We start from the raw sequence: 25,032 nt of genomic DNA, 5'->3' as shown, positions 1-25,032 counted from the left end.
TGTCAGGCATGGTACGACTTGTTTGGTTTTGGTGCCCAGAAGGTGATGCAGAGTGGAAAGCGAGGCGAAGCCTTGAGTTCGGAGGTATCTATAGGGCAGGTCAGTTCGACGAGGTGTATCCCGAACTGTTACAAGGTTGGCCAGTTCGGCAAGATATATCCCGAGCTGTTACAAGATTGACCAGTTCGGTAAGGTATATCCCGAGCTGTTACAAAGTCGGCCAGTTCGGATTACTTTGGTTTTGGGCCAAGGGTGAGTTCGGTCCCCCCGTAGGGAGTTCGGTCCACTGGTGTCCCCTTGTTCACGCCTTAGGCTTGACCCTTTTATAGAGCTGTTATTTCTGCCACGTATCGCATAACTATAAGATCGGACCAAATCTTCCATCATGACATATAATATCAGAATAATTTTGACCAATTAAAATTCATCCATTAATTTTTTCGTATCATAATCGAACTTAATTTCTAATTTCCATACACTTACCCACGAAGCAAAAAACTTACCACAGAATGTGTCAGTAAGATATTCCATCACTCACCTACTCCAAAGGAAACTCAGCGAGTGACTCGCTCCCCAATTGCTAATCCTTTTAGTTACATCGACCAACTAATCCAAGTAATTATAATCCTTTTGTACTTGGGCCCCACTTACACTCTATCCTCCTACCTTCCTTTAATCCTCATCCCACGCCGGCTCGATCTCTCACTCTATCACGCACGTTTTTTCACTCCTCAGATGCTACCTATATAAACACCCCACCTCCCTCTTTTCTTCCTGAGTCTTGGCCATCCAACTCACACTCATCACGCTCAAACCAACATGGCACTAGTTAGAGAACGCCGGCAACTCAGCCTCCGCCTCCCCTTACCGGATTCTGCCGACCGCCGCCCTCGCTTCCCCCTCCCCCTCCCTCCCTCCTCCTTCTCCGCCCCAACCACCACCGCCAACACTCAAGATATCGACCGCCTCTCCGACCTCGAGAAGCTCCGGGTACTCGGCCACGGCAACGGCGGCACAGTCTACAAAGTCCGCCACAAGCGCACCTCCGCCATCTACGCCCTCAAGGTCATCCAGGGCGACTGCGACACCACCGTCCGCCGCCAGATCTTCCGCGAAATGGAAATCCTCCGACGTACGGATTCTCCCTACGTCGTCCGATGCCACGGAGTCTTCGAGAAGCCAACCGGCGACATCGCCTTCCTCATGGAGTATATGGACGCCGGCACGCTCGAGAACGTCCTCAAATCAAGGGGAACCTTCAGCGAATCCTCGCTTTCAAGCATCGCTCGTCAAGTACTCAATGGTCTTAATTACCTGCACACGCAGAAGATCGTACACCGTGACATCAAGCCGTCGAATCTGCTCGTGAACAAGAAGATGGAGGTCAAGATCGCTGACTTCGGAGTTAGCAAGATCATGTGCCGCACCCTTGATCCCTGCGTTTCCTACGTCGGTACATGTGCTTACATGAGTCCAGAACGATTCGATCCAGACACGTATGGCGCCAACTACAACGGATACGCCGCTGATATATGGAGCTTGGGGTTGACACTGGTGGAGCTCTATGTGGGTCACTTTCCGTTTCTGCCCCCAGGTCAGAGTCCCGACTGGGCGACCCTAATGTGCGTCATATGCTTTGGGGACCCACCGAGCTTGCCGGATTCTGCGTCGGAGGATTTCAAGAGCTTTATCCAGTGTTGCTTGCAGAAGGAATCCAGCAAGAGATGGACGGTGTCGCAGCTCTTGTCTCACCCTTTTGTTACTAAAGATTGGAAATGAACGGTGATTTCAGGGATGAAGCGATCAGATCCGCCTGTGTTTTCCTTTTCCGGTGCCGGATTCTGACAACGAGAGCCTTGTACATAAGACGAGTAGACGACGAGCTCCTTTTATTTCTTAATATTTAATACAAAAATCTTTTTCTATCCCAAAATATAATCTGGTGGGCCTTAATGTATGCAACTGATATAGTCCAACACCGTAATTTCATTCATTATTCCAATATCGAGGCAGAATTTGAGGGTATTCTGATAAAATCGATAATTACGTAGCAGATGAAAGAGTAAAGACTTACTGTGTTGAACTCTCTTTAATGCCCTACTTTGTACTTACTCCAAAGATTCTATTTTGCGGTTCCTGATTGGTGGTCATTCAATGCCTGCGATGGCGGCCGCCTGCCGCTGCAGTAGATTTGATAAATTGAAGTTTGACGTCCTTCTTGAGTTTTATTGAGTCAAGGGTATTTCTGACCTTTCATTCAAGTCGGCATGACCAGAAGAGTCCAGGTGAGTCACTGATGGCCGAGACTCGAGAGTCGTGATGGCACATGCGTATGTTAGAAAATGAGGCGGTTGCACCCATGGTATTGCGGTTGAGTCTGGACGCATGGCAAAGTCTGGCCGTTTGATGAGTTGACCCTTTTATAGACCATTACTTATCTATGCTGCAGGATAAGTCCACCAATTGGACGGATAGGATAGGACGGTTTTTATGGATGTTTACATCAAAACTCAGAAACATAGTCATACACGACGTAAATAATGGTGACCTTTTCCAACTTTGTCTCAGTCCCAATCAAGCCTGCTGCAGATCCATGAACACTATTAACCATTTGTTATGTTATGGTTGGGCTTGAAAGGCCCACCAATTTGGTAATGAAAGGCCCCACCAAATTAAAGGCTTAGTGATAAGGATACCCTGTGCGAAGAAGTGGCAATTAACTGGGCCTAAAGTACAATTCTAGCCCAGGCCCTTATTTATGTTGGGTAGGCAGACCATTGATGTTAACCAAGCCCAGAATCATCTTAACATGATCGCACCGCAAGTTAGATTCTGATGCCATTAGAATGGATTATCTCTGGCCTTGGTTTCAAGATAGGCCAGGCCTAAGATTCAGAGTCCAAAAATACAAAATTACATTGCGCATTCGGGGAATCGAACCCCGGTCAGTACCGTGGGAGGGTACTATGATACCACTACACCAAATGCGCTCTGTCGATCTTTTTCAAATAATATTTTACTTAATGTGGCAGTTACCACAACAAATTAATGATCATCTTACATCGTCGCTCAGACGAAATGTATTTCACAACCACGAACCATTCATGTAAATCCACGTTGGTCTTTCGGTTCTCATTAGTGGGTTCAGATATGCTAAGGACTCTCAACAACAAGACCGGGGTGGGGGGGGGGGGGGTATAAAAGACAAAGCCCAAGTGAGACAAGGTAAATTAGAAGTATTTCCAATGTAATAGAATGATCCTGTGAGCAATTCAGTCTGCAACTTGATTTGCCTCTCAATACACATGACGATACATTAAGACACTGTGAAACATGTCTTTCACCCGCAACTTGAATAATGCTTTTTAGTCTCGGAGATGGATTAATCTTCCTCTTTAAGCACAAGATGACTGCTAATTTGGAATCTCCCTTGATGATGATGGGATAGTCTGAAATTCAAGGCTAACTTATGAGTTTTCCAAACAGCCCATGCTTCTGATTGAAGTATAACTTGGCCTTTCTTAGAACTAAGTAACTATATGCATTTTTTTATTACCCCATTTATAATTTAATACCTCTAGAGCCTGGAGTTTTAGCAAATAAATTATCATTATCTTAGATATTTCTGTAACTATCACTATGTCCATAGTATAAACCATTTCCATTAAATTATTATCTTAATTTTTGTTGTTTTAAATCATGCAAGTAAAATGTTGTATCAATAAATTATACTTACCCCTATAATATCTCTCTTTCTCTCTTTAGCCAATCAACCCCAACTGTAACAACTTGAGCTAGGCAGAGGTGGACCATCCATGACTTTGGCAAGCTAGCAAAGCCAATGTCCTGGTGCATAAGTGGGGGTGTTCAACAAAAAACAAAAAAAAAAACAAACCAAATTGAGGAAACTAAACCAAAAAAATCCGCTTAAGTGGATTGATTGATTTGGCTTTTGTTTGGTGTTTCGTAAAAACTAATGATAAACCTTGTTCATACATACTAACCATATGCTAGTAATTTATATACTCTATAGAATATGTAGATATAGTGTTATGCATGATATATATATGATATACGTATATTCATATTTAAGTGAGAGATGCTAACTAAAAGAAACATGAGAGGATATGTAAATGTAAGCATGCAAAATATAATATATCAATATACAATATATATATATTTATATATATATATATATATATATATATATATATATATATATATATATATATAGGATATAGAATATGTATACATTCCAGGCAAGCCTAGTAGGCCCCTAAGATGGGGGTGCTTTGGTTGGTGTACGATAATATGTAGATATAAACATGAGAGGATTAAATTCAGCCAACGATCTTAATCAAGAGCAATCATCAAATAAGGACAAAAAATCAAAGGGGCAAACATAGATAACTTTAAACTACTTCAAAATTCTATTAGGTATTACTTCTAGTTCTAAAAGTTCAGACATAGCTGATGAAAGGTGATTTGACCCAACCTAGCAAGGGGGACACGTGGATACAATCCGCTAGCAAAGCAACAACTCAACGAGGAGAGACTCGTCAATAGGTCGGGAGCTTAGTGATTGATCACCTCGGCGCAAAGCTACCTCGGTATGTAGCCACCTTGGAATCAGGTCACCTTGGCGTCCTAACTAATTCGTGACATAGGAGCCGAAGTGACACATAATCGGCCCTAGGTGGTTCTGAACCCCACCGGATCACGCCACACAATGGTAGGCCTTATCCTCTATCCATCCGGATCGGGCAGTAACGATAAGGATCATAAATTGGCATGGAACAGACCTCATTCATCGAGTCGAAGATCTCGGAACTGTTCCATGAGGTTCACAACAGCCCTGTATATAAAGGCAACAACCCCTCTGGGGTCCAGGTACGCATAATATCATCTACACACTAGCACTCTAGTTCATTTTCAGCTTGCAGTCTACCAAAAGAATACTAACTTAAGCATCGAAGCAACTTCGTCGGGTTAAACACCCCGGGTTCTCTAAGCTCACTGTTTTGTAGAACAATCAGCTCGTCACACAACGAAGCTCCAGATCATCCTCTAGAAGGGAGCATTCAATTTGTGCTCCATCAATTGGTGCTGCCTATAGAAACCCAAACAAAATGTCATCTTAATATCTCAATGGATTCCTTCAACAACACCCAAAAAGTATCGACATGAACATCGTCTGGGGGCAAGATCAATAGCCATAATTCCATTAGTCAATAGGGGAAATTTAAGCAATAGAACTGCTCTTCCATGCCACCATTATTAGTCATAGATAGTATAATGAAATTTCCATTTATGAAGTGATGATGGCGAATTTGGCCCTCCAATGAAAATATGACACCTGACACCTCATGCCAACTAAGTGCAGCCTCTTGATAACTAGGTAGCTCACTACTTAGGGGTAGCTCGGCACTTACAGGCAGCCTGGCATCTTACGAAGAGCTCGACACTTAGGGGCATCTTGGCATAGGTAGCTCGCCACTTAAGGGCAGCTCGACACCTATAGGTAGATCGCCACTTGCAGGCAGCTCGACACCTATAGGTAGATCGCCACTTACAGGCAGCTCGACATAGGTAGCTCGCCACTTAGGGACAGCTCGGCATATCGCAAGAATATTTCCTACCTGACAACTGTACCTGACAGATCTGGAGACTACACCCATGTCTCTGGCCAGGCGGCATCGTGCCTGCTAACTCTGATAATGCCTCATGTTTGACAGGGTCGTACCCTGCAACGGTTACCTGCGCCCACTAGCTCAGCCCTGGCAAGTAATGACTGCGGCAGAGAGTCAGATGTGGTTACGTCAGATCTGTAAGGACACTGCTATATAAGAGCCCCGACCCCCTAGAGGGGAAAGGGGGGATGAAAAATGGAGGTAACCCATGCTCTCTAGTTCTCTCATTTCCCTAATATTGTCTTCAAGCTCTCTACTATCAGAGTGCTAACTTAACCGTTGGAGTGGCCCCACCAATTAAACACCCCTTGAGTCCTCTGATTCAGTTCCTGTAGGTTCATCGGCTCCCGTTGACTACAAGGAGGAGTAGATCATCTCATGCAGAGGGCAGTCGGGTTGCACTACACTAGGAGGCTCGCCAACAAGGCAGCACACCTAGCAGCTCATCCAAGTAGCTCACCACCAGGGAGCTCATCACCAAGTAGCTCACCACTAGGGAGCTCGTCACCAGGTAGCTCACCACCAGGGAGCTCGCCACCAAGTAGCTCACCACCAGGCAGTTCGCCACCAAGGTGCTCCATCATCCTCTGAGTCACAGGCTACCTGGGAGCAGGTCAAATGACGAAGTACTTACCCAAAAATTGATACATCACAAAAAAAAAAAATCGATACGTGACAAAAAACAGTTACATCTTGAAGCATTAAGGGTATACACCAAATACTTATTACATAATTTCTTCTTTCCTTAAGTTTAATTGCAATAGTATAATGAATTTTCCATTTACTGTTATTTATATATTGACATTTGAAAACAAAGTTACATAAATTCCCCTATTAAAAAGATTAGAAATAAGTTAGCATATGGCAAATATACCTGAGATGGGGTTACTATTCCCTTACCCTTACCAAGCATTCTTGCGCTTGACTGACTTGATTGCACGAATCATTACGTATGCTAGCATAGTAAATAATAATTTTAAAGAAGTTAGATAGTAAGTTAGATACCTGGGGATAAACATCTATTGATTGAGATAGTTCTACTGAAGCACAACCCCATCCCACCTGTATATAGTTGTCTTGTGCTTGATTGGCTTTCTTGAACAAAATAACCCAATAATATTACTTAGTAAGCTAAGTCAACCAACATTAAAAAATAACCCCAAAAGGAAATCATATACCTATAAAGGAGCAGGTTGTAATATCAATGTCCCATCCCCACCCATAACATGAGTGATGATTGATTGACTAGCCTATACAAAATAAATAATGTTTACTTAGTTATTTGGCCAAACAAATTTTAAAAATATGAAGGAAACTTTGTACCCATGTAGGAAGCTGTTGTATTGGAGATGGTAATGGTAGTGCTAGACCCCTACCAATAGCATGAGTGGTGCTCAATTGACTGGCATGTACCTGTGAAGGAACCCGCTATACTAGAGGTGGTATCAGTGCCCCACCCTACCCCCATGGTGCTCAAATGAATAGTTTGTACAAAACAAACAATGTTTGCTTATAGTTATTTGGGACAAGAAACATTATTAACATAATAATAAAACAATGTACTTGTAAACAAACCCATGCCCATACCTGATTTGGTGATGTTTGGTTCCGTTTACATTTATCAGATAAATGTTTATTGCTGCTGAAATAAACGTTTATTGCTGCTGAAATCACTATTTGGTGGTAGCATTTAATGAAAAAACGACAATAAATGTTTTTCCATTTTTTTAATCGACTTTCGTGAAAATAGCTGTTAGATGAAGTGAAATTCTCGCTTTGGAGTTGTTTATAGGTCGGGCCAGGCTTTACCTCTACATTAACAGAATATGTTCAGGCCCAAAACTAAGCCCGGCCCGACCATTGGGCCTAGGTATTGAGCCCAAACTCGGCCCTTATATAAAGCTCAAGTCTGAGCCCAGTTAGTTTTTTTCCTTTTTAATTCAATTAAAAGTTGTTTTATTTATACAAAAAGACCTCAAAACTTAAAAAAATCATGAAGTCTCTGTATTACTTGAAAAAAGAGAAGAAAAATGTAGTATATATGCTTTTTTATTATATAAATATATTTTTATTAACATAATATATTATCAAGTTAGGTTCGCGCTTGAACCGGACTTTTTTGAGAAAGCCCAATCTTGACCCCAAAAAAGTCGAGCCCGGCATTTTAGGCCTGAGGTCTGAGCTTGCAAGCCTGAAATCTTGTCCAAGCCCAACTTAGATCGAGCCAGGTCGAGCTAGCCCATAAGGCTACCCGACCCATAAACAGGTCTACTCGCTTCCTCGCTTCCCCCAACAGCTATGTGTTTCACGAAAAACATAGCTGACATGGCGCTTACGTGTCGGATGATGTGGTGCACTGAAGTTTTGATCTAGTGCAACCCGGATCTACAGTCCCATGATTTTCTTCTTTTTGTTTCTCTATCCGTTGAAACCCTAACCACGAGCAAGCTTGATGCCGCCCGCAAATAGACAATTGGAGGAGTGACACCAAAGGAGCAGTGGACATCGTTCTTCGTCGGCAAGGTAATAGATCTATCCTTCGCTTTTTCGGTTACGTTTGTTAAAGGTTTCTTTTGATTTTTCTCTCTGTTTTTTCCTAAGTTCTCTGGTAACATTTCTATCGTTTTCTTCTTTGAGCCTATGTTCTTCTTTGAGCCCGCAGATAGATCTATCGTTTTCACCCTTTACTCTTCACCATACATTTCTTCTTTGCTTTTTAGCTTGAAAAGATACTCATTGAATAGGCTACGGCGGATAGCCTCCCCAAACCTGTAATCACACTCTTCAAACTATTGATTGCATCTATCACACTGTCAGAGATGGATTGAGAAGCATACCCATTTTGACTTATAGTTTATTTCACTTGTTATACTGCAGATTACTCAGTTTTCCTTCCTCTCTGTAGAACAGCAATTTGGCTAATTTGAGTGTTTACTTTAGCCAAATACAATAGAATTTCAAAGACAAATTCTTCAGATTTTTGTGATTTCAGTTAGGTTGGTCTCAAGGACCACCAAAGCCCAATTTTCAAAGCATAAAAGGGTAAAATGACGAATGCCCATGCATGTAATAAACTGTTGAAACTTGAAACACTTAAAAAATCTATTTTCTATGAATAGATTAAAAAAATGAAGTTGGAAAATAGAAATATTCTAGCATTCAAAATAGCTGCATGCATGGTAAAGCTAGCACTGAATGGACAAACCATTCACAAGGAACAAGAGTTAAAAGTTTTCAGAGTTCAAAATGAATGACTTTAAGTTCTTAGAATATTCACTTGCATTATCATATCATGTAGAGGTGATATCCTGATCTGATGCTACCACAACCTTTAGGTTGTGTTTGGTTTGATAGAAAATAAAAGGAAAACAAAAAGTTGAGGGAAAGTTTCTAAGTAATTTCAAATATTTTCATCTCCTTAAATAGAAGTTGATCAGATTCAAATGCATGAGAGAATTTTTGTTATTAATATTAATCTCTCAACAGTTTCACCAATCCCAGTTAAAGGTGAAAATAGGAAGACGTCTTTTTGATCAAGAAATAACACAAGTAAAATAGAAAATCATGGACTATATATATATATAGAAGGTTTGGGAAGTGTTTCTCCTAGTCAGTAGTCATCAGAAATCTATCTAGTCTACAACTCATTGCATTGTCCTGCATGTTTGACCAAGTAAATCTCCAATTACAGAGAGGGATATCTCATAAATGATGCCTTGCTACAAAACTAGAAAAATCTCTCATGCTTCTAGTTATCCCATTTACCATTCGACTTCCCGTGACTATATCTGGTGACGTTGGAGTCTCCCCCAATTCACCAAGGCAATTCCTCATATTCATGGATAGAGTCTAGTTCTTCCCATAATCTTGCTCTTTCGGAGGGAGAGTTAGGCCCATAAACCCCTATAAAAATCCAGCAGAAACCATATGAGGTATTTGTGAATAAAACAGAAATGGAAAATTCCCCTACATCCACTTCTATTCTTGAAACTGATTCTTCTTTTCAAGCAATTATAATTCCTCCTGCAGTCCCTATTGCTAGTAAGGTTGCCCACTTCTTGCTCCTTACACCCTAAATAGCTTTTAATAATTTCCTGTCCACTATCTTCTTTTTCATTTCTTGGAGAACGACAATGTCTAGATTTTCCCTCTTAAGAGTTTCCTTTACTAGGCTTCTTTTCAATTCTCCTCCCAAACCCCTAACTAACGTTCTAGCTCAGAATCTTCATCACGCCTCTACTACATTCTTTCCCTTACTTGCTCTACTTCCCACACCATAATGAGTATCCAGTTTCTAGTTTGTCAATCCCCATTGAAGCCTTTTCAATTCCCTATTCATCCCTAGTTTCTTCCCTGGATCCATCTTGGACGAGGTCCCTTTATTGTCGTTCCTTCTAGCATCTTTTTCTTTTGGTCTAACTTCCCTTTCTTCAATCCTATTTACCAAACCTAGATTTTTTGTCAACTCGACTAAGTCTATCTTGTCTATGGGAATTTCCTTTGCCACCGCCACTTTCCCTCTTGAACTTTGCAGGCCGCCTACTTCCTTGTTACCGATGAACGAGGAAGGCATTGCTAACGATTGGAATAGCAAGATGCTTGAACCTGAAAGATAGGCAGCAGAGGAGTTAGGATGAGAGACTAAAATATTGGAAGAGGAAGATGAAAAAATGTGACTAAAGTTCAAAGAGTTGGGGAGAAAACAGAGAAGGAGCTAAAAGATGATGGTTAGCAATGGTCGAAGAATAACAACTCGGTCCCTCAGTCAAGTGCCCTAGGTCAGAATCTTCTCCATAGTCTGGGTTCACTAATTGCATTGGCTGTAAAATTTCAACACTTCCCTAATCTTTTCCTTCCTTCGAACAAGGTCCTTGATCGTCTAAAGGCCACCTCTCGACTGTCTGATACCTCCTCTGATAAGTAAGTGCTTAAGTCTATGTCTAACTCTTCTTCCTCACCTGAAAGAACCCTTCGAGCTAGGAGTTGGAGGCCTATTGATGCTTCTTTTTTTTTTCCTTTTGAACTGACAGAAATATCAGGGAATTCTCCATTGTCAAAGGTGGGGGTATCAGGGATGCTAGAGTCACCGTTTGGAAGTTGCAAGGAGGGCTCATGGGTTCTAGTCTTGATTGAACCCAATTTACTTGACTGGTTTAACAAGATGGAGTTGAGTCGGGTCGATTCACTAGGTTGGTTTGAATCCAACCCAGCCCTACTTCTTTCTTCATCGGTCTCCTTTAAATTTTGAAAATCCTTTCCTCTTTCGTCATTACCCCTTTTTGGTAGCTCGTGCCTTCCTGTCTTTCTAAAACCTTTTCTTCTCTTCAACCTCTTACCTTCTTTGGCAAAAGCTTTGAGTGGCAGTGGCTTTCCTCTGAAATCTTTGGTCTCACGCAAGCTTCTCTATGTGGTGCTTGCTTCAAATTGACTCAGTCTTCGTCTCCACCTCGATGGCTAGGTAAAAGTAGACATTTCTCTCGAGAAGGGGAATTGAACGAGGTATGGAATGGATTCCTCTGTTTTTTACCTTTAACTGGGCAAACCTTAACTCCTGAAATTGCTTTGTTTTTGTGTATATTTCTTCTAACCCACCACAGAAGCTCCCAATCAAAGAAAAATTCCTCTCCATAGATGAAATGGAAGTCCTTGAATGAGAATCCACTCGTCAAACATCAAGGATTTTGGGACTGCATTTACCATCGGCCACTAACGGGATATAGAGACCGATTGACAAAAGATGAAGACTTTCTCTAGCCTCGACCAAATAATAACTATGTTCTCTGATGGGGCAAAACCCAATGCACGATTAGAGTCGCAAGGAGTAAGATGTATTTGTTCTGGGTTATGAAAGTTTGCAGTCAACCCCGTCTCCACTTCTTCCCAACTCAACTCCTTTGGTTTTGTACATACAAAAGTTGTTTTCCACTGTCTGAACGGACTAACCTAATGCACGATCGAGATATGGCATGAGCTTCCTGTCATACCACTCTGCTTCGTTTTTCCAAAGTGGGGAAGGATTCAGGAAAAGGAGCTTCCTATCCTACCACTCTGCTTCATTTTTGCAAGAAAGTCTGCCAACCACTTCTATTTTCTTCCTCCGACATGCAAATGCTTCGCAGTTTGTCTACTTCTTCCTAGCGGCTTACTCTAACAAATCTTCCCCATCTGTTTTTGTTGACCTGGAAAAGAATCACCCTGCCCCTATCTACTTTCTTCTTGGGTTCTATTTTTCTTGTTCTGTCTTCCACAACCATCTGAAGGGTTTCCGCCAGCCAGACCACCTCCCCAAGCCTTAGGTTCAGCCTTGTCCAAGCTCCTCTTTCTGCGATCTCTGATCCTTCGAACTTCCTATCGATAGAGAACTCTAGCTCAAACATTTTGGAACTAATGACTACCGCTCTCTTCATCTTTTCCACATTTTTAGAAAATCTTTTTCACCTCTAGTTCTTCAAAACTCCTACCTGCATTTTCTTTCTCAACAATTTCACTCACTAATACACCAGGGCATAAGTCTTTCTAACTTCCTTTCTTTCATTGCCAAAAAAGAGAAATGCCAAATTTTGATTTTCTTAGTTTTGAAAACTGAAAAGCCAAAAATACCATACAAAAAGATTTGCCAAACACCCCTGATCAATTTTAGCTTCATTGTCTTGCCCATGGAATCCCCCATCCATTCTAAAATTAACTTCTCATCGGCTATATATTCGGTGAAGAAGGGGTGGACTGGAGATAACCAACTGGCAAAGAACTCACTCCATTCCTCTTCACTAAATAATCCTTACCCCTACTCAGCTATATCTAATGTGACCCTTGTTTCATCGGTGGAAACTGAAAACTAACATCTATTTGAGTCCATGTTGGCAACCACGTGTCAATAGACTGAGACCAAGTCTATCTGGATTCTAGAAGTGGAGATTGAAGTGAAAGTGGGGAGACCCACTAATAGAAATTCCAAATCCCAACAGCATAAACTGAGGTTTCGATTGAATCTTTATCCATGCAAAAGGAGCCATCAACAAAAGTTTCCTAACTCCATTTATCCCTTATCCACATCAAAGCAAGACCATAATTACAGAAATGTCCCCGCTTAGTCACTTTGTTTCAATATATCTCTAGAATCCGACATTTACGATGGATTCTAACTACAAATCCGATAAATGGTCCATGGAGTTTGTAGGGATATAAATGTATCTAATTGTATTTAAATCAGGTATATCTAAATCCCATCCAAAAGAAAATACACATAGCATATGATTCAAATTTGAATTCTTAATGAATTCTCTAACTCCTTATTTGAATTTGATTTGGATCCTTTTATTGGATCTGATAAGAATCTGATTGGATTTGATTGGAGTTTTGATCACTTTATAGGGTGCCAATGTGAATTCCTCCCTTTGTTGGGAGATGTTATCAATGTACAACTGTAATGGATTGTTGGGAGTGTCAGGAGCATCTATTGGTAGCAATTTTGAATCGGGACTAAATAGGACCCAAGAGGATCTACTCCTCACACAGACCTCATAGTAACATCCCACCATGTATCTGAAACATTTCTGTACTTATGTGTTCTGAATCTGCCTTTGCTCCTTACAAAGCAATCCTTATACTGAACTCATAGCATGTATCAGCCACACATTGGAAACATCTCCCATACTTTTATGTTATTATTTATGGGAGATGTTCCTAATACACAGTGGGATGTGACAGTGAGGTCAGTGTGAGAAGTGTTGTGTGAGGATTAGATCCCAATTCATACTATATTATTGGGTAAAAGACTTACACCTCCCCCAAGGTTTCTCCTAAATACTGAAACATCCCCTCATCCTTCATTTTGGACTTAAACCTCCCTCGTAAGTGATGTTAGAGGACCAAAATCTCCCATCCCTTGGTTTTCCATCCATGTCTATTAGCAAGTGACATTAATTATGTGCAATTTAAATTTCTTGAAAAATCCAGTTTTGCCCTTTATTAAATTATTACTCCTTTTTTCCTTCAAGAAAACTTTCCCCTTTAATTAGTTGTCTAGTGTAAACAAAAACCTGCCCTTTTCCTGCAACTTCCTCCATATAAAATGTAAGAAGAAAACCAATCGTCCTTTCTTTCCTTTACACCATGAGTGTCTAACCTAAACGAAACCTTTCCTTTTCCTGCAACTTCCTCCACATAAAATGTAAGAAGAAAACCAATCGTCCTTTCTTTCCTTTACACCATGAGTGTCTAACCTAAACGAAACCTTTCCTTTTCCTGCAACTTTCTCTACATAAAATATAAGAAGAAAATCGGTCATGTTTTCTTTCCCTCACACTGTTAGTGGCTAAAGAAGCATATTACCATCATAAACGATTAGGCAGAACTCTCTGCGAGCAATGAAACGAGGAAAATGTAATCGGATAAGATAAAGAAGCAGGAAAGCAAAGAAGTCTGAGAAAAAAAGGAGCGCTCGTGAATATGATAATGGAGGAGAAACAAATAGCAATGGAGAGCATTCATTTTCTTGTGGGATGCTTAAAAGGAAATAGCTGAAAGTTATTAAAAAAATGAATATGGAATTACAGCTAGTTTTCAAATATGTATCCGCTCAAACAATACCATATCAGTGAAAATGTAAAAAAATCCAGAACACATTCTGATTTTCTCATAGAGATAAAAAAAAAAAAAAGGAACTGACGTTTTTTTGGAAAACAAGAAAAATCATAACAGGTCTTGATTTCCCCATATGGTTTCCTTATAAAAGACCAATAATTGATCCATTTATCTTTTTCTGAAAAAAATAAATAAAAAATAAAAAAAACCAAGAGTAATATAAACGATAGTCAAGTTTTCACTATATTCCAATGTTCTTCTATGGCAATTCACTATTCCAATGTTAAAGACGATTTGGGTTTTTTCCCTAAATTGATTAGATTCATTTAATCCTAAATTTAATCTCAGGGCATTGTTATAAAAAAAGTGGTTTATGAATCTGACAAGGGAGGTCAAAGTCCAATTTGAAAGATGAGAGGATATTTCAGTATTTAGGAAAAATCTTAGGTGGAGGTTTAAGTCTTTTATGGAAAATGTTCCTTATACACGATGCGATCTACCTGTGAAGTCGGTGTGAGGTTCGCTCTGAGCAAATCCCGATTCGCCATGCCAGTATTAGGGGTGCTCATGGTTTCGTACCATGGGGTTATTATTTGAATCGAATTGACCTTATCGATTTAAGTATCTGAACCAAAATCAAACCGATACAATCGGTTAATCATGGTTCATTTTTTTGGTTTTTTTATTTACTCAAAATAAAAAAAAGGGAAAAAACCTTCCCTCCTGGGGAAGACGATGGATTAAGAGAGTGAGAACTAAGAGACCAATGGATGACTTGCTTTTTCCCATTTGGGGAAGATGAAGAGAGATGAGAATGAGAGAGTGAGTGATTGAGAGAGATGAGAGGCTGAGACTCTAAGAGAAATGAGTGACTAAGAGAAATGAGTCCGTCGGTCGGAAGCTGTCGGTTAGTCTGGGATTTTTTTTCCCGTTGGGAAAGAAGAAGAGAGATGAGAGGCTGAGAACTTGGAGGTCGTCGGTTAGAGCCCAGAGATCGTCGGTCGAAGACTCGGAGGCCGTCGATCGGCCTAAGGAAGAAGAAGACTAGAGAGATGAGAGACTGAGAACTGTGAATGAAAGAGAAAGGAAAAGGCGTTTAAGTTTTCAATTCCAAGAGAGGAAGATTAGAGAGAAAAGGATATTCATCTATTCGATTTTAAAACATATAAAAATAAAATATAATATAATATATGTTAGTTTACCGGGTTTTTTAAAAGATTAACCGAAATCAAATCGACCGATTCGGTTAACCTATTTTTCGATTCGGTTTTTTGTTTTTTTTTCCTCACCCCTGGGCCCTAGCTATTACAGTAGAGTCTTGGACTTCCTGGTTGACATGTAATGTAACTTGTTTCAACTAACGTCACGCGCGTCATATAGCGTGATTTGCGTGAACAGTTCTCGCCACACGCCCTCCCCGTAAGATTCAGTGGCATTATCAGTAATTAATTCCAAAGCTGTGTGCAAAATATTTCTATTTTCGAATCGACCATATAGACGAAACGCCACTCTTGCTTATATATGCAAGCCTCTCTCCAGCACACACCCAGGCCCCAGCACTGTATTAATCCTTCTCAGTTTTTGCTCTCAGTCTCTCGCAGAGAAGAATCATAATATTTCCTTTCTCTCTCTTCTGATTAATGGCTGCAAAGGGGATCTCAGACGAGAAGCTCCTGCACCATCACAAGGAGACGCATTTCATGGCGGGAGAGATCGTGAGAGATGCGGTCGATTATCGGAATCTCCGACGGTCTCACCGTCCCCTTCGCTCTCGCAGCTGGCCTCTCCGGTGCCAGTGCTTCCTCCTCTGTCATCCTCACCGCCGGCGCCATCTCTATGGATCTTGGCGGGTACGCTTTGCTTTCCTTCTTACTGAATGCAGTTAAGGAATGATTCTCTGAATTTAACTCAACCATATCGAGAAAGCTTTCTTTAGGTTTCCCTCGCTTCTTGAACGTAAAAAAGGCGGAAATTATTTTACGAAGGAAAAGAGAAGGCCATTTTCTTAGTGAAAGCAAGCCATGAACTTCACTGGCCATTGACAGCTGACTGGTTTGAAAAATTAAATCATATTTCTGAGGAAATTATTTACGGTAATTAAGCCTTAAAAAGCAGAGCTTAACTTTTGCAAGTTTATATTTCCTTTTTCCAAGCTATTAACGTATGCTCTTGGCTCATGAGGCCGCTGAAGCCTGAAGGAAGTTGGAATAAATGGAATTCATGGTAATAAACTGACTAACTTCTCACCCAAACTAGTGTCTTGGTTGGACCTTAACCTGAGGTCCTGCGCCCAGAACCCATCAGCCCATATGGGCACTTGTAATGCCTGTGTACAAGGTGATTCCAATCTGACGTCTAGATGGCGCCCCTCAGGCCCTCACCTCACCTTCCCTTCCCTCCTTTTGCACTATTGACAGTCTTGAATAGCGTTAGGGAGGAAAGAGACGGGAGAAAGGCGTGTGGTCACCACACTCGGAACTCGGAACTCGGATTCAGTCCTCTCACTAAACAGTGCTCGCTCCATATATTCCCAATGCACAAGTGGCTGTGAGCACGGTTGTGGGGACTAAATCCGATATCCCAGACTCCGTTGAAGTTTGTGGCCATCTCAGTTGCATATCGGGAACATCTCCTCCCATACATGTGTTGTTATTCATATTCATGGGAGATGTTTTCAATATACGATGGGATTAGGGCTGTCAATGGGTCCGGTCCGTTCCGATTGGACGGACCTGATGGACCTAAACCGATGAAACTAGTTTGGGTCTGTATTAAATATAAATATTTATTTTTTATTTAGGATAAATCTCTTAAACTATCCTACTGTTCACGAAATTGATGAACCCTACCTTTACTATTTAGATATTGTCTTGGGGTACTCTTAAGTTTTCAGATAATTGGCATTGTCATTAAGTGCTAATGGAAGGAAACAAAATGTCAAATTTGCCCTCCACTATTCCTCAAATTTTAACACATCTTCTTCTTCTCTTTTTCTTTCTTCCACTGCTTCTCCTTCCTCCATCTTCATCTCTGTTCATCATCTTCTTGACGGTGAACAAAGAGAACTACCATCGGTGTCATCATAACCGAAAATAATGGTGACCATTGCTGTTTTTGCCCAAAGACTACTGTGTTTCAGGAGAACTGGTTCAATGAGGCCTCATCACTAGTTTCATTCACTTCTACCGCTCAGATGTGAACTCTCCCATGGCCAATCATGTTGGAGTTTCTCGCGAATGGTTGAAGTAATGGTGACTGAGAAGATTCTTGATGCCACTTTAGGATGTCTCAGTGAGCAGCCATCATATCTAACATGTCCAGTACAAGGAACAAAGCTTGGTTGGATATTATATGACATAACAGAACCTAACATCCAAGAGGCTATGAGATGCATACAGCATGAGGACTCCTACATCCGAAATTCGGAAAATAGATAAACTTATAAGAAAGATACCTTCAAATTACCACTGCGGGCACAAGGCGTCTCCAGGTTCTTGATGTGGTCCTCTTGACAAATGCGGCATTCCATAGTCTGAAGAAGAGGTTCTTCTTCATCGGAGATGTCATGTTCCTCAACTCTTTTATCTTCAACGGCAGTATCAAATGGAACTGCAGTCTCGACGCGAGAGCCTTCTCTAGAAGGTCCCAAAACGCCAACTCCTTGCATAGATTGTAAAGTTGTAGGCGTGATAAGGCAGTCACATTACAAAATCAAGTGATCCCCCATAGCTCAATGAAATTTCCATGTTGCTTAGGCAATATTCCTGGTTCACCACAATTCCAATCGGGTGCAATTAAAATAAAAAGATATTTTGATCGAATTTGCCCTATTAGAAACCAAAGCTCCAACTTTTTCTTAATGCAAACCAAGGTTGAAAATATCGATACACAATTCCAAGCCCTTTTTTTTTTATTTTTTTCGCAATCGGTTCAGGGTGGCCGATTTAGGTCTCCTCTACCCCTTGAACTAGTCAGACCTCATATACACCCATTGTAGGGGCGTATCAGAGGGGTCCCAGAACGATACGTATCAGCCGATACGGACTGATACGTATCGATACTTTGAACCTTGAAGCAAAACAAAAAGAAACTTCAAAATTTACAGAAAAAGACTTGGAAAACCCTTAAAAAGCTAGAGTGTGTCTACAATCGTCGTGCTTTCATATGTGCTTGTCAAAATCAAAGAAGAAAAAAATTCTAGTAGTCGCTTGAATGGCCATGAAGATCTGCGTCTATAATTGCCGTGAAGACTTGCATCTACAATGGCCATTCAAACTATCATAACAAAATGGCATTTGAAAAAAAATCAGAGAAGAAAAAAAATCAAAGAAAATCCACGCCCATCCAAATCGATGTCCTAAATGACACTTCCAACTTCAAAAATCCAACTCTGTAAAGATCCAAAAGCTCCTATTCTCCCTCTACAACGCCGCAGCCATTTTATGAACAACTGCAACAATTATCGACATTTCTTTAGGGATTCAAATGGCTCTCTCTCTCCCCCTTTCGCCCCAGTCACACAGTGGCTCGTAATGCGGCAACAACGGGCACAACTCTCGTACCTGCTTTGAAGCTTTATGGGCATAACTCCCATTCTCTCTCTCCCTCTCCCTCTCCCCTTATTCCTTCGTACCTACTCCAAAGCTTCCAGTCTTTGAAAATTGTGAAGTATAGTTGTAGACAACTCCAACCCTCCACCTCCTCTAGAAAGGACTTGGTGCCAGAAAAACCTAGCGACGCCAACAAAAGTGGTTGGATACAGACAACGATAATGGTGATGATAGTGGCAAAGAGACAGGGAGTGGAACGGTTGTAGAGTGGTTCGTTGTAACTACCATCGGGGAGAGGGATGGTGAAGAAGGGAGAGGGATGAAGGGCAAAATTGGGTTTTGAAGAAAATTTATATATCACGTGGTGTCATGTGTGTATGAATTTCGATGAAACATTAACAGATATTAACGACAGGGGTAGAGTTAGTTAATTGTCAGAAAGCTTAAGGGTACCACAAGACAATATCTAAGCAGTAAGGGTACAACTTGTCAATTTCGTGAACAATAGGGGTAGTGTAAGAGATTTACCCTTTTATTTATTATAATTGAGTTTGTCGGGTTAGACCCGATTGTCTTGTGAACCAATTGGTTTGGCTCTAGGTCCAAAAAATATAGACCCTATCTGGTCTGGTTATGAGTGAGGAGGTTCTAGTTATAGTTGGTTCCCATCCAGATCCGACTTGATGACAGCCCTAGATGGGATGTGATGTGAGGTTGGTGTGAGATGTATTGTATGAGGAGCAAATCCTGTCTCCTTTTGTTGTTTGTAGGGATGGCTCACAAAGCTAGTTATTTATGGATATTGGGCGATGCAAACGAGAGGTAGGTGGTGTTTGATAAGTATAAAATCTGAAATCTAAAAAGCTAAAAAGATATTATTTGTGCTTGAAATCTAAAAAGAAGCATAGGTGCTTTTCTACTCTTTAGAGGCTCTGGATTCATAAGTTTGTTTGTGTTGGATCAACCCCTTACCATCTGAAATTCATTGATTTTATTATTTTACCCCTAAAACATGTTATTTGGAAATGTTAAGTTCAATTTGCATTATTTCATAAAAAATAATTTTTAACTTCAAAATAATATTGAAACAATACAAATAATAAATAATAAATTAATAATTAAAAATTACTAATTAATAAATGAAATGATTAAAAAAATAATTAATGACTATAAAAATATTAAAATAATTAATAAATTATACAACTAAAAATTAAAATAATTTTTTAAAAAATGAAATAATTAAAAATTACTGGCTAATAAAAATAATTAATAATTAACTAGTGGGAATCGGCACAGGTGGGATTGTATGTGCCGCACTGACTACGGAAGGTGAAGGGTCCAAGTCCAATGTTGGTTTTCGTTGAATGAGAGGGCGGTGATCATTGGATAATGTTGCGGAGTGACCCAATCTCCGTAGACTGAAAGGGTTACGTTCAAGGTTTTTAAAACCAACCTAGACAATGAATTGGTCAGGGGTCTGGTTCCCGGGCCGAACGGTCTGATTGTTACGATCAGCTCGTTCTAACAAAAAAATTTTAAAAATTAAAAAGAAAAATAAAAAATAGTCAAAACCATTGAATAGTTCTAATGGTTCAACCACCCATGTCAGTGATTTGCTGACCAAATCAATATTTTTTGCAAAAATCTGATTTTGGAGGAAAACAGAATCGATCACTACTAATTCCCAGTTTTTCAGGCCCAATCCGGTTTTAAAAACCACGGTTACGTTGATTGTTGTGGAACCAAGGGAATTGTCCTTGGTAGAATTAGAGAATTGGGACGACCAAACCACGTCACTCTCGTCCAACTCGAAGGGGTTAGAATTGGAATTTGGTTGTTTTAGCAAGCCGAAGAAACTGATCGTGGAGGAAAATGAGTTGTTCTTGTGAAGTGAAGAGGACGTGTAAGACAATATCTCTTCTTCCATGGCGTGAGGGGGTTATCTTCTATGAGTTACTCTCTCAACTTGGTAGAACACGTTGTTCTAAGGATGAATGAGAATGTATAGTAGAGAGGAATAGATGTCGCCGGAGCCTAGAGCTAGAGGAAAGGAGCCTTCACTGGTTCTCTTTCTCTACTCGTTTGTATGTATGTGTAAGAGAGAGAGAATCACCGCCACTACAAGTACGGGCAGTGGCGAGAAGGCGAAAGAGAGAGAGAGATTGAATGGGGTAGGGATATTTTTTTACTTTAACCTATGTTTGAAATGCGTTTGAGCGCGTTGAATGAGGACCTAAGTCTTAATTTTTAAATCATATTTCAGATGAAACGCCAATAAGCCTCTAATAAAATTATTATTAAGGCTCTATTTGGAAAGAGTACAAATACAAATATGTAGAGTGCAAAACCTTGTATTTTGTATTATTTTATATCTATTTGTATTTGTACTCCTTCCATATTGAGCTTAAGGCTGCGTTTGGAAATGATGCAGATGGATTGTAAATCCTGATTCAAAGTAAGTTTGCACTCTGATTCACTGTTGGCCAATGTTTTAAAATGCGGAAGCGTGACGTGAGGCATTCAACTATCTAGAGGCGTGAAGTGTAATTTAGAACGCAAGAGGCATAAGCCTCCCAAACACAAGGAGGTGTAAGCCTTCTTAAGAGGAGGGGGGTTAGGAGGAGGATGAGGAGGAAGGGGTAAGGGGTAAACCACTTTCTTTCCCCTTATCTTTTCTTCCCTTCCCTTTCATTTTCTTTTTTTTCCTTTTCTCTTTTTTTCTTCTCTTTCCTTTCCTTTCCCTTTCTTTTCTTTTCCTTTCATTTCCTTTCTTTTCATTTTTTTCTTTTTTCTTTTTTCTTTTTTTTCATGTGTTTTCATATCAGTTGTGTATGAGGTGCAAGAGGCATACACCTTTAGCACGCCTCATGAAAAAGTGTCTCTTGCACATGAGGTGTACGCCTTAGAGGTATCAGTGCCTCTAGCATACGCCTTAGGGTGTTTTGGGAGTGCCTCGCCTCGAGGCGCACCTCTAGGTGTATGCCTCCCACGCCTTTTAAAACATTGTTGTTGCGTATGTTTGACAACATTACATTTATGCATTGACAAATGACAGACCAATGCATATTTACATTGATAATAAGATGTAAAAGTACAACAATAAAAAAGAAATAAATTTGCATCTAAGTGGACTTTTGATTAAAAAAAAACATATGTTTTATTAGAATTCATGTTTGCATTCATTACAGCTAGAAGACTGATAAAAAGTTATATGAACCATTTTACACTCTACATATTTGCATTGACACTTATTTGCATCGTTTCCAAATGTAGCCTAAGGCTCCATTTAAAAGGAGTACAAATAAAACAAAGCCTTATATTTTGTATGTTTTATATTGTACATATTTGTATTTATACATATGGAGTGAAAAACCTTGTATTTTGTATGTATTTATACTATACATATTTGTATTTGTACATTTTCCAAACTGAGACTAAAATTTTCAATAAAAATGACTGAATATACAATGGTATGGATTAATCCACGAGTTTAATTGTGGATGACATCATAACTGGTGTGGATTAAGCATAGGGGAGTCGACCGAGACCTAGCGTGCCTCGCACCGAGCTTATCCTGCCTCTGAAGAAACCTTCAAATAGGGTGGGTAGGCTCAACCACCACACCACACGTATAGACGCGAACCCCCCTCGTTACCGTACGTGCGACCAGCGCTTCTACTCCTCCACCGAGGAGCCGTTCGCAGAATCTAAGATGGCGGGAATAGTGCTAGGCCGTCATGGTGCGGTTGTAGCACGGTACAAGTGGACATGGCTGGATCATAGATCACCATCATCTTCTTGCTGTAATCGATGGATTGGACTGTGTAGCTCCCTGAAGAGGGTAGAAAGAACAGGCCCATCACCCCCACTGCAGTTTAACTTCCTCTGGTATTGGGGTGTACCGCATCCATGTTGATCCCAAATGAGTACTCAGGTGTTGCCGTTTCATCTTCCCGTTCTGGTTAGAGGTGGTTCTACCATCTAAAGGTAGAAGACAATGAATGGTGTCTTCATTAGTCCAGAATCTTGATGTCTGTATTAGTATAGGATCTCAAATACCTCAAGCCATTTAGTGTAAAAGATAATGAATAGTGTCTTCTTTTGAAGAATAGTTTTGATATTTTCAAAAGAATTTAAATTGAACATATTATTACCTGATAAGATAACAGACAGACTGCTAATGATAGAGGCTAAATTGACAGTTTTTGAAAGTTTAGGTATTGCAATGACACGATTTGAACTTCATGTACTAACTTTGATAGTTTTTGAAAATTTAGATACTGCAATGACACGATTTGAAGTTCGGGTGCTAACTTGACACTTCCTTAAAATAAGTGCTTATTCAAATAATCACTTATCTTGGCTATTGGGATCAAGATTCAAAATATCGATACGCCCGATATGTGCGGAATGGGCGTATTGGGCAAATTGATACTCCTTTTGGTGGTTTTTTTTTGCAATTGGTTCAAGGGAGTCGGTTTAGGTCTTTGCCACACCCTGAACCGATCAGACCACCGATACTCCCACTGTAGGGGCGTATCGGTGGGATGCTAGAACGATACGTATCAATACTTTGAACCTTGGTTGGGACCACATAAATAAATATTTATTTCTATTTGAGAAATAAACCGAAATAAGAATAAGCAATTATTTGAGAAGCCCAAATTTTAAGTATTTATTTCCTTTCTCGCCTATTTGTCTCATCAAATCATTTTCAAAATGCATATAATAAGTGCTTTTTAGAACAAATGCTTATTTTTCAAATAAACACTCCTAACCTAGCCTTAGTCTCACTCCAAAGGCCACCCCAGATAGTGGGAACCATCACCAATCTTCTGCTGATAAAATTAAAACACCATGAATGCAGGTTTGAACTTGAATTGGAGAAGTCACAGCCAAGGAGAGCATTGGAGAGTGCAATGACAATGCCAAGGAGAGCATTGGAGAGTGCATTGGGAAACTAGAAATTGAGTTTCTCCTCTTTTTTTCACCTGTTCAAGCTCGTTCTATGATGAAAAGACATACCTCCAACCAAACAGTCTATGAACTGTCAAGATTTGTATGTAAAAGCTCACTACATTTTTTGATCAGAGAAAATCTTTCAAAAAAGACTTGCCAAACAGCACCATAGACATTTGAAAACTCTTCAAATCTTAAAGCCAGAACTAATTCTGTTCAAGGTTCAAAAGCTTAACCAGCGTATCAGGCAAACTGATACCTTTTTTTTTACTTTTTTAATTTTTTTTCGAAACTAATTCAGTTGGGGGGGGGGGGGGAGGGGGGCGGTTTAGGTCTCCTCCACCCCCTGAACCGGTCAGACCCCCGATACACCCACTATAGGGGCATATCGGAAGGGTCCCGAAATGATACATATCGGCAGATACAAGCCGTCAATACTTTGAACCATGATTCCATGTATAAACTTAAATGGTTTTTCGTTTCCCCTTTGAGAAGCTATTCTTGAACGCAATTTGGAAATCCTCCCACGTAATGTACTGTTTAGAAAAATTACGATATAATACCAAAACAAAAAGAAAAATGAAGATAGGGATGGATACACAAGCAAGGTGAAAATTATTGAAAATACAAAAAGAACAGGAAAGGCAAAATTGGAAATACGATTTGGATATACATGGATTCAATACGGAAAAAAAAAAAAAAAAAAAAAAGATAGACATGGATATGCTATAAAAACTCAAATATTTTATCATTACCAGAAATTCAAGAAGCTTAGCTTGTCATAAACTTAGAGGAGAGAAAAAAAAAAAAACGTATCTATAACTGACAGGAAATTCAATGAGTGATGCTAGTGGAAACCAGACAAAGCAACCAGATGAATGCATCATCCACTCATCAAATAGGGTAAGCAACCTTGGTTAGGAGTCAGTGAGTCACTTCTACAATGGCATACCCAACTCTAAAATCATAAAGGAATAGAACCCATTAAAGACAGTATACTACAGTCAAAATGGTACGGTTCATAGACAGTCAGAAATGATTTGGAACAGTATGTCACATGCAAACTTCAGAACTCAATAATATCGGTTGGAACTTGGAAGTAAATTCACAAAACAAATTGACTAGACTGTTGGCGTGTATTTCCTCAAATTCCAATTCGATGGTTTATTGAGCACAAAGCAAAAGATTGGTTAAAATTAAGGGATGTATTATCTGAATTAATTACAGAAACATGTAAACAGAGAATTTGA

At 40.0% G+C, this 25,032-nt stretch overlaps 1 protein-coding gene, 1 long non-coding RNA gene and 1 other non-coding gene across 3 annotated transcripts; 2 read left to right on the top strand and 1 right to left on the bottom strand.

Annotated features, from left to right (window-relative positions):
- The first annotated feature begins 710 nt into the window (after positions 1-710).
- Positions 711-1,933, top strand: LOC148855294 (mitogen-activated protein kinase kinase 9-like). Its single transcript, XM_088985604.1, has one exon. It carries the CDS (start codon positions 820-822, stop codon positions 1,777-1,779), a length of 960 nt encoding a protein of 319 aa, XP_088841730.1. The 5' UTR covers positions 711-819; the 3' UTR covers positions 1,780-1,933.
- Positions 1,934-2,919: 986 nt separating this feature from the next.
- On the bottom strand, positions 2,920-2,990 carry TRNAG-CCC (transfer RNA glycine (anticodon CCC)). The gene has a single exon. It is a non-coding gene; the product is annotated as a tRNA-Gly (tRNA).
- A 5,097-nt stretch (positions 2,991-8,087) lies between these two features.
- On the top strand, positions 8,088-23,955 carry LOC148855292 (uncharacterized). Its single transcript, XR_016113150.1, has 3 exons — positions 8,088-8,213; positions 15,865-16,123; positions 23,691-23,955. It is a non-coding gene; the product is annotated as an uncharacterized LOC148855292 (long non-coding RNA).
- The last annotated feature ends 1,077 nt before the right edge of the window (positions 23,956-25,032 follow it).

This window comes from Nelumbo lutea, chromosome 4, assembly GCF_056320005.1.
Source record: "Nelumbo lutea isolate HS-2025 chromosome 4, American lotus-T2T, whole genome shotgun sequence".
NCBI lineage: Eukaryota > Viridiplantae > Streptophyta > Magnoliopsida > Proteales > Nelumbonaceae > Nelumbo > Nelumbo lutea.
The sequence above is the reverse complement of the archived record's forward strand: the minus strand, read 5'-3'. Positions and strand labels throughout refer to the sequence as shown.

Coding starts and splice junctions, on each gene's coding strand:
- LOC148855294 (XM_088985604.1), top strand. CDS start 820: ATGGCACTAGTTAGAGAACGCCGGCAACTCAGCCTCCGCCTCCCCTTA.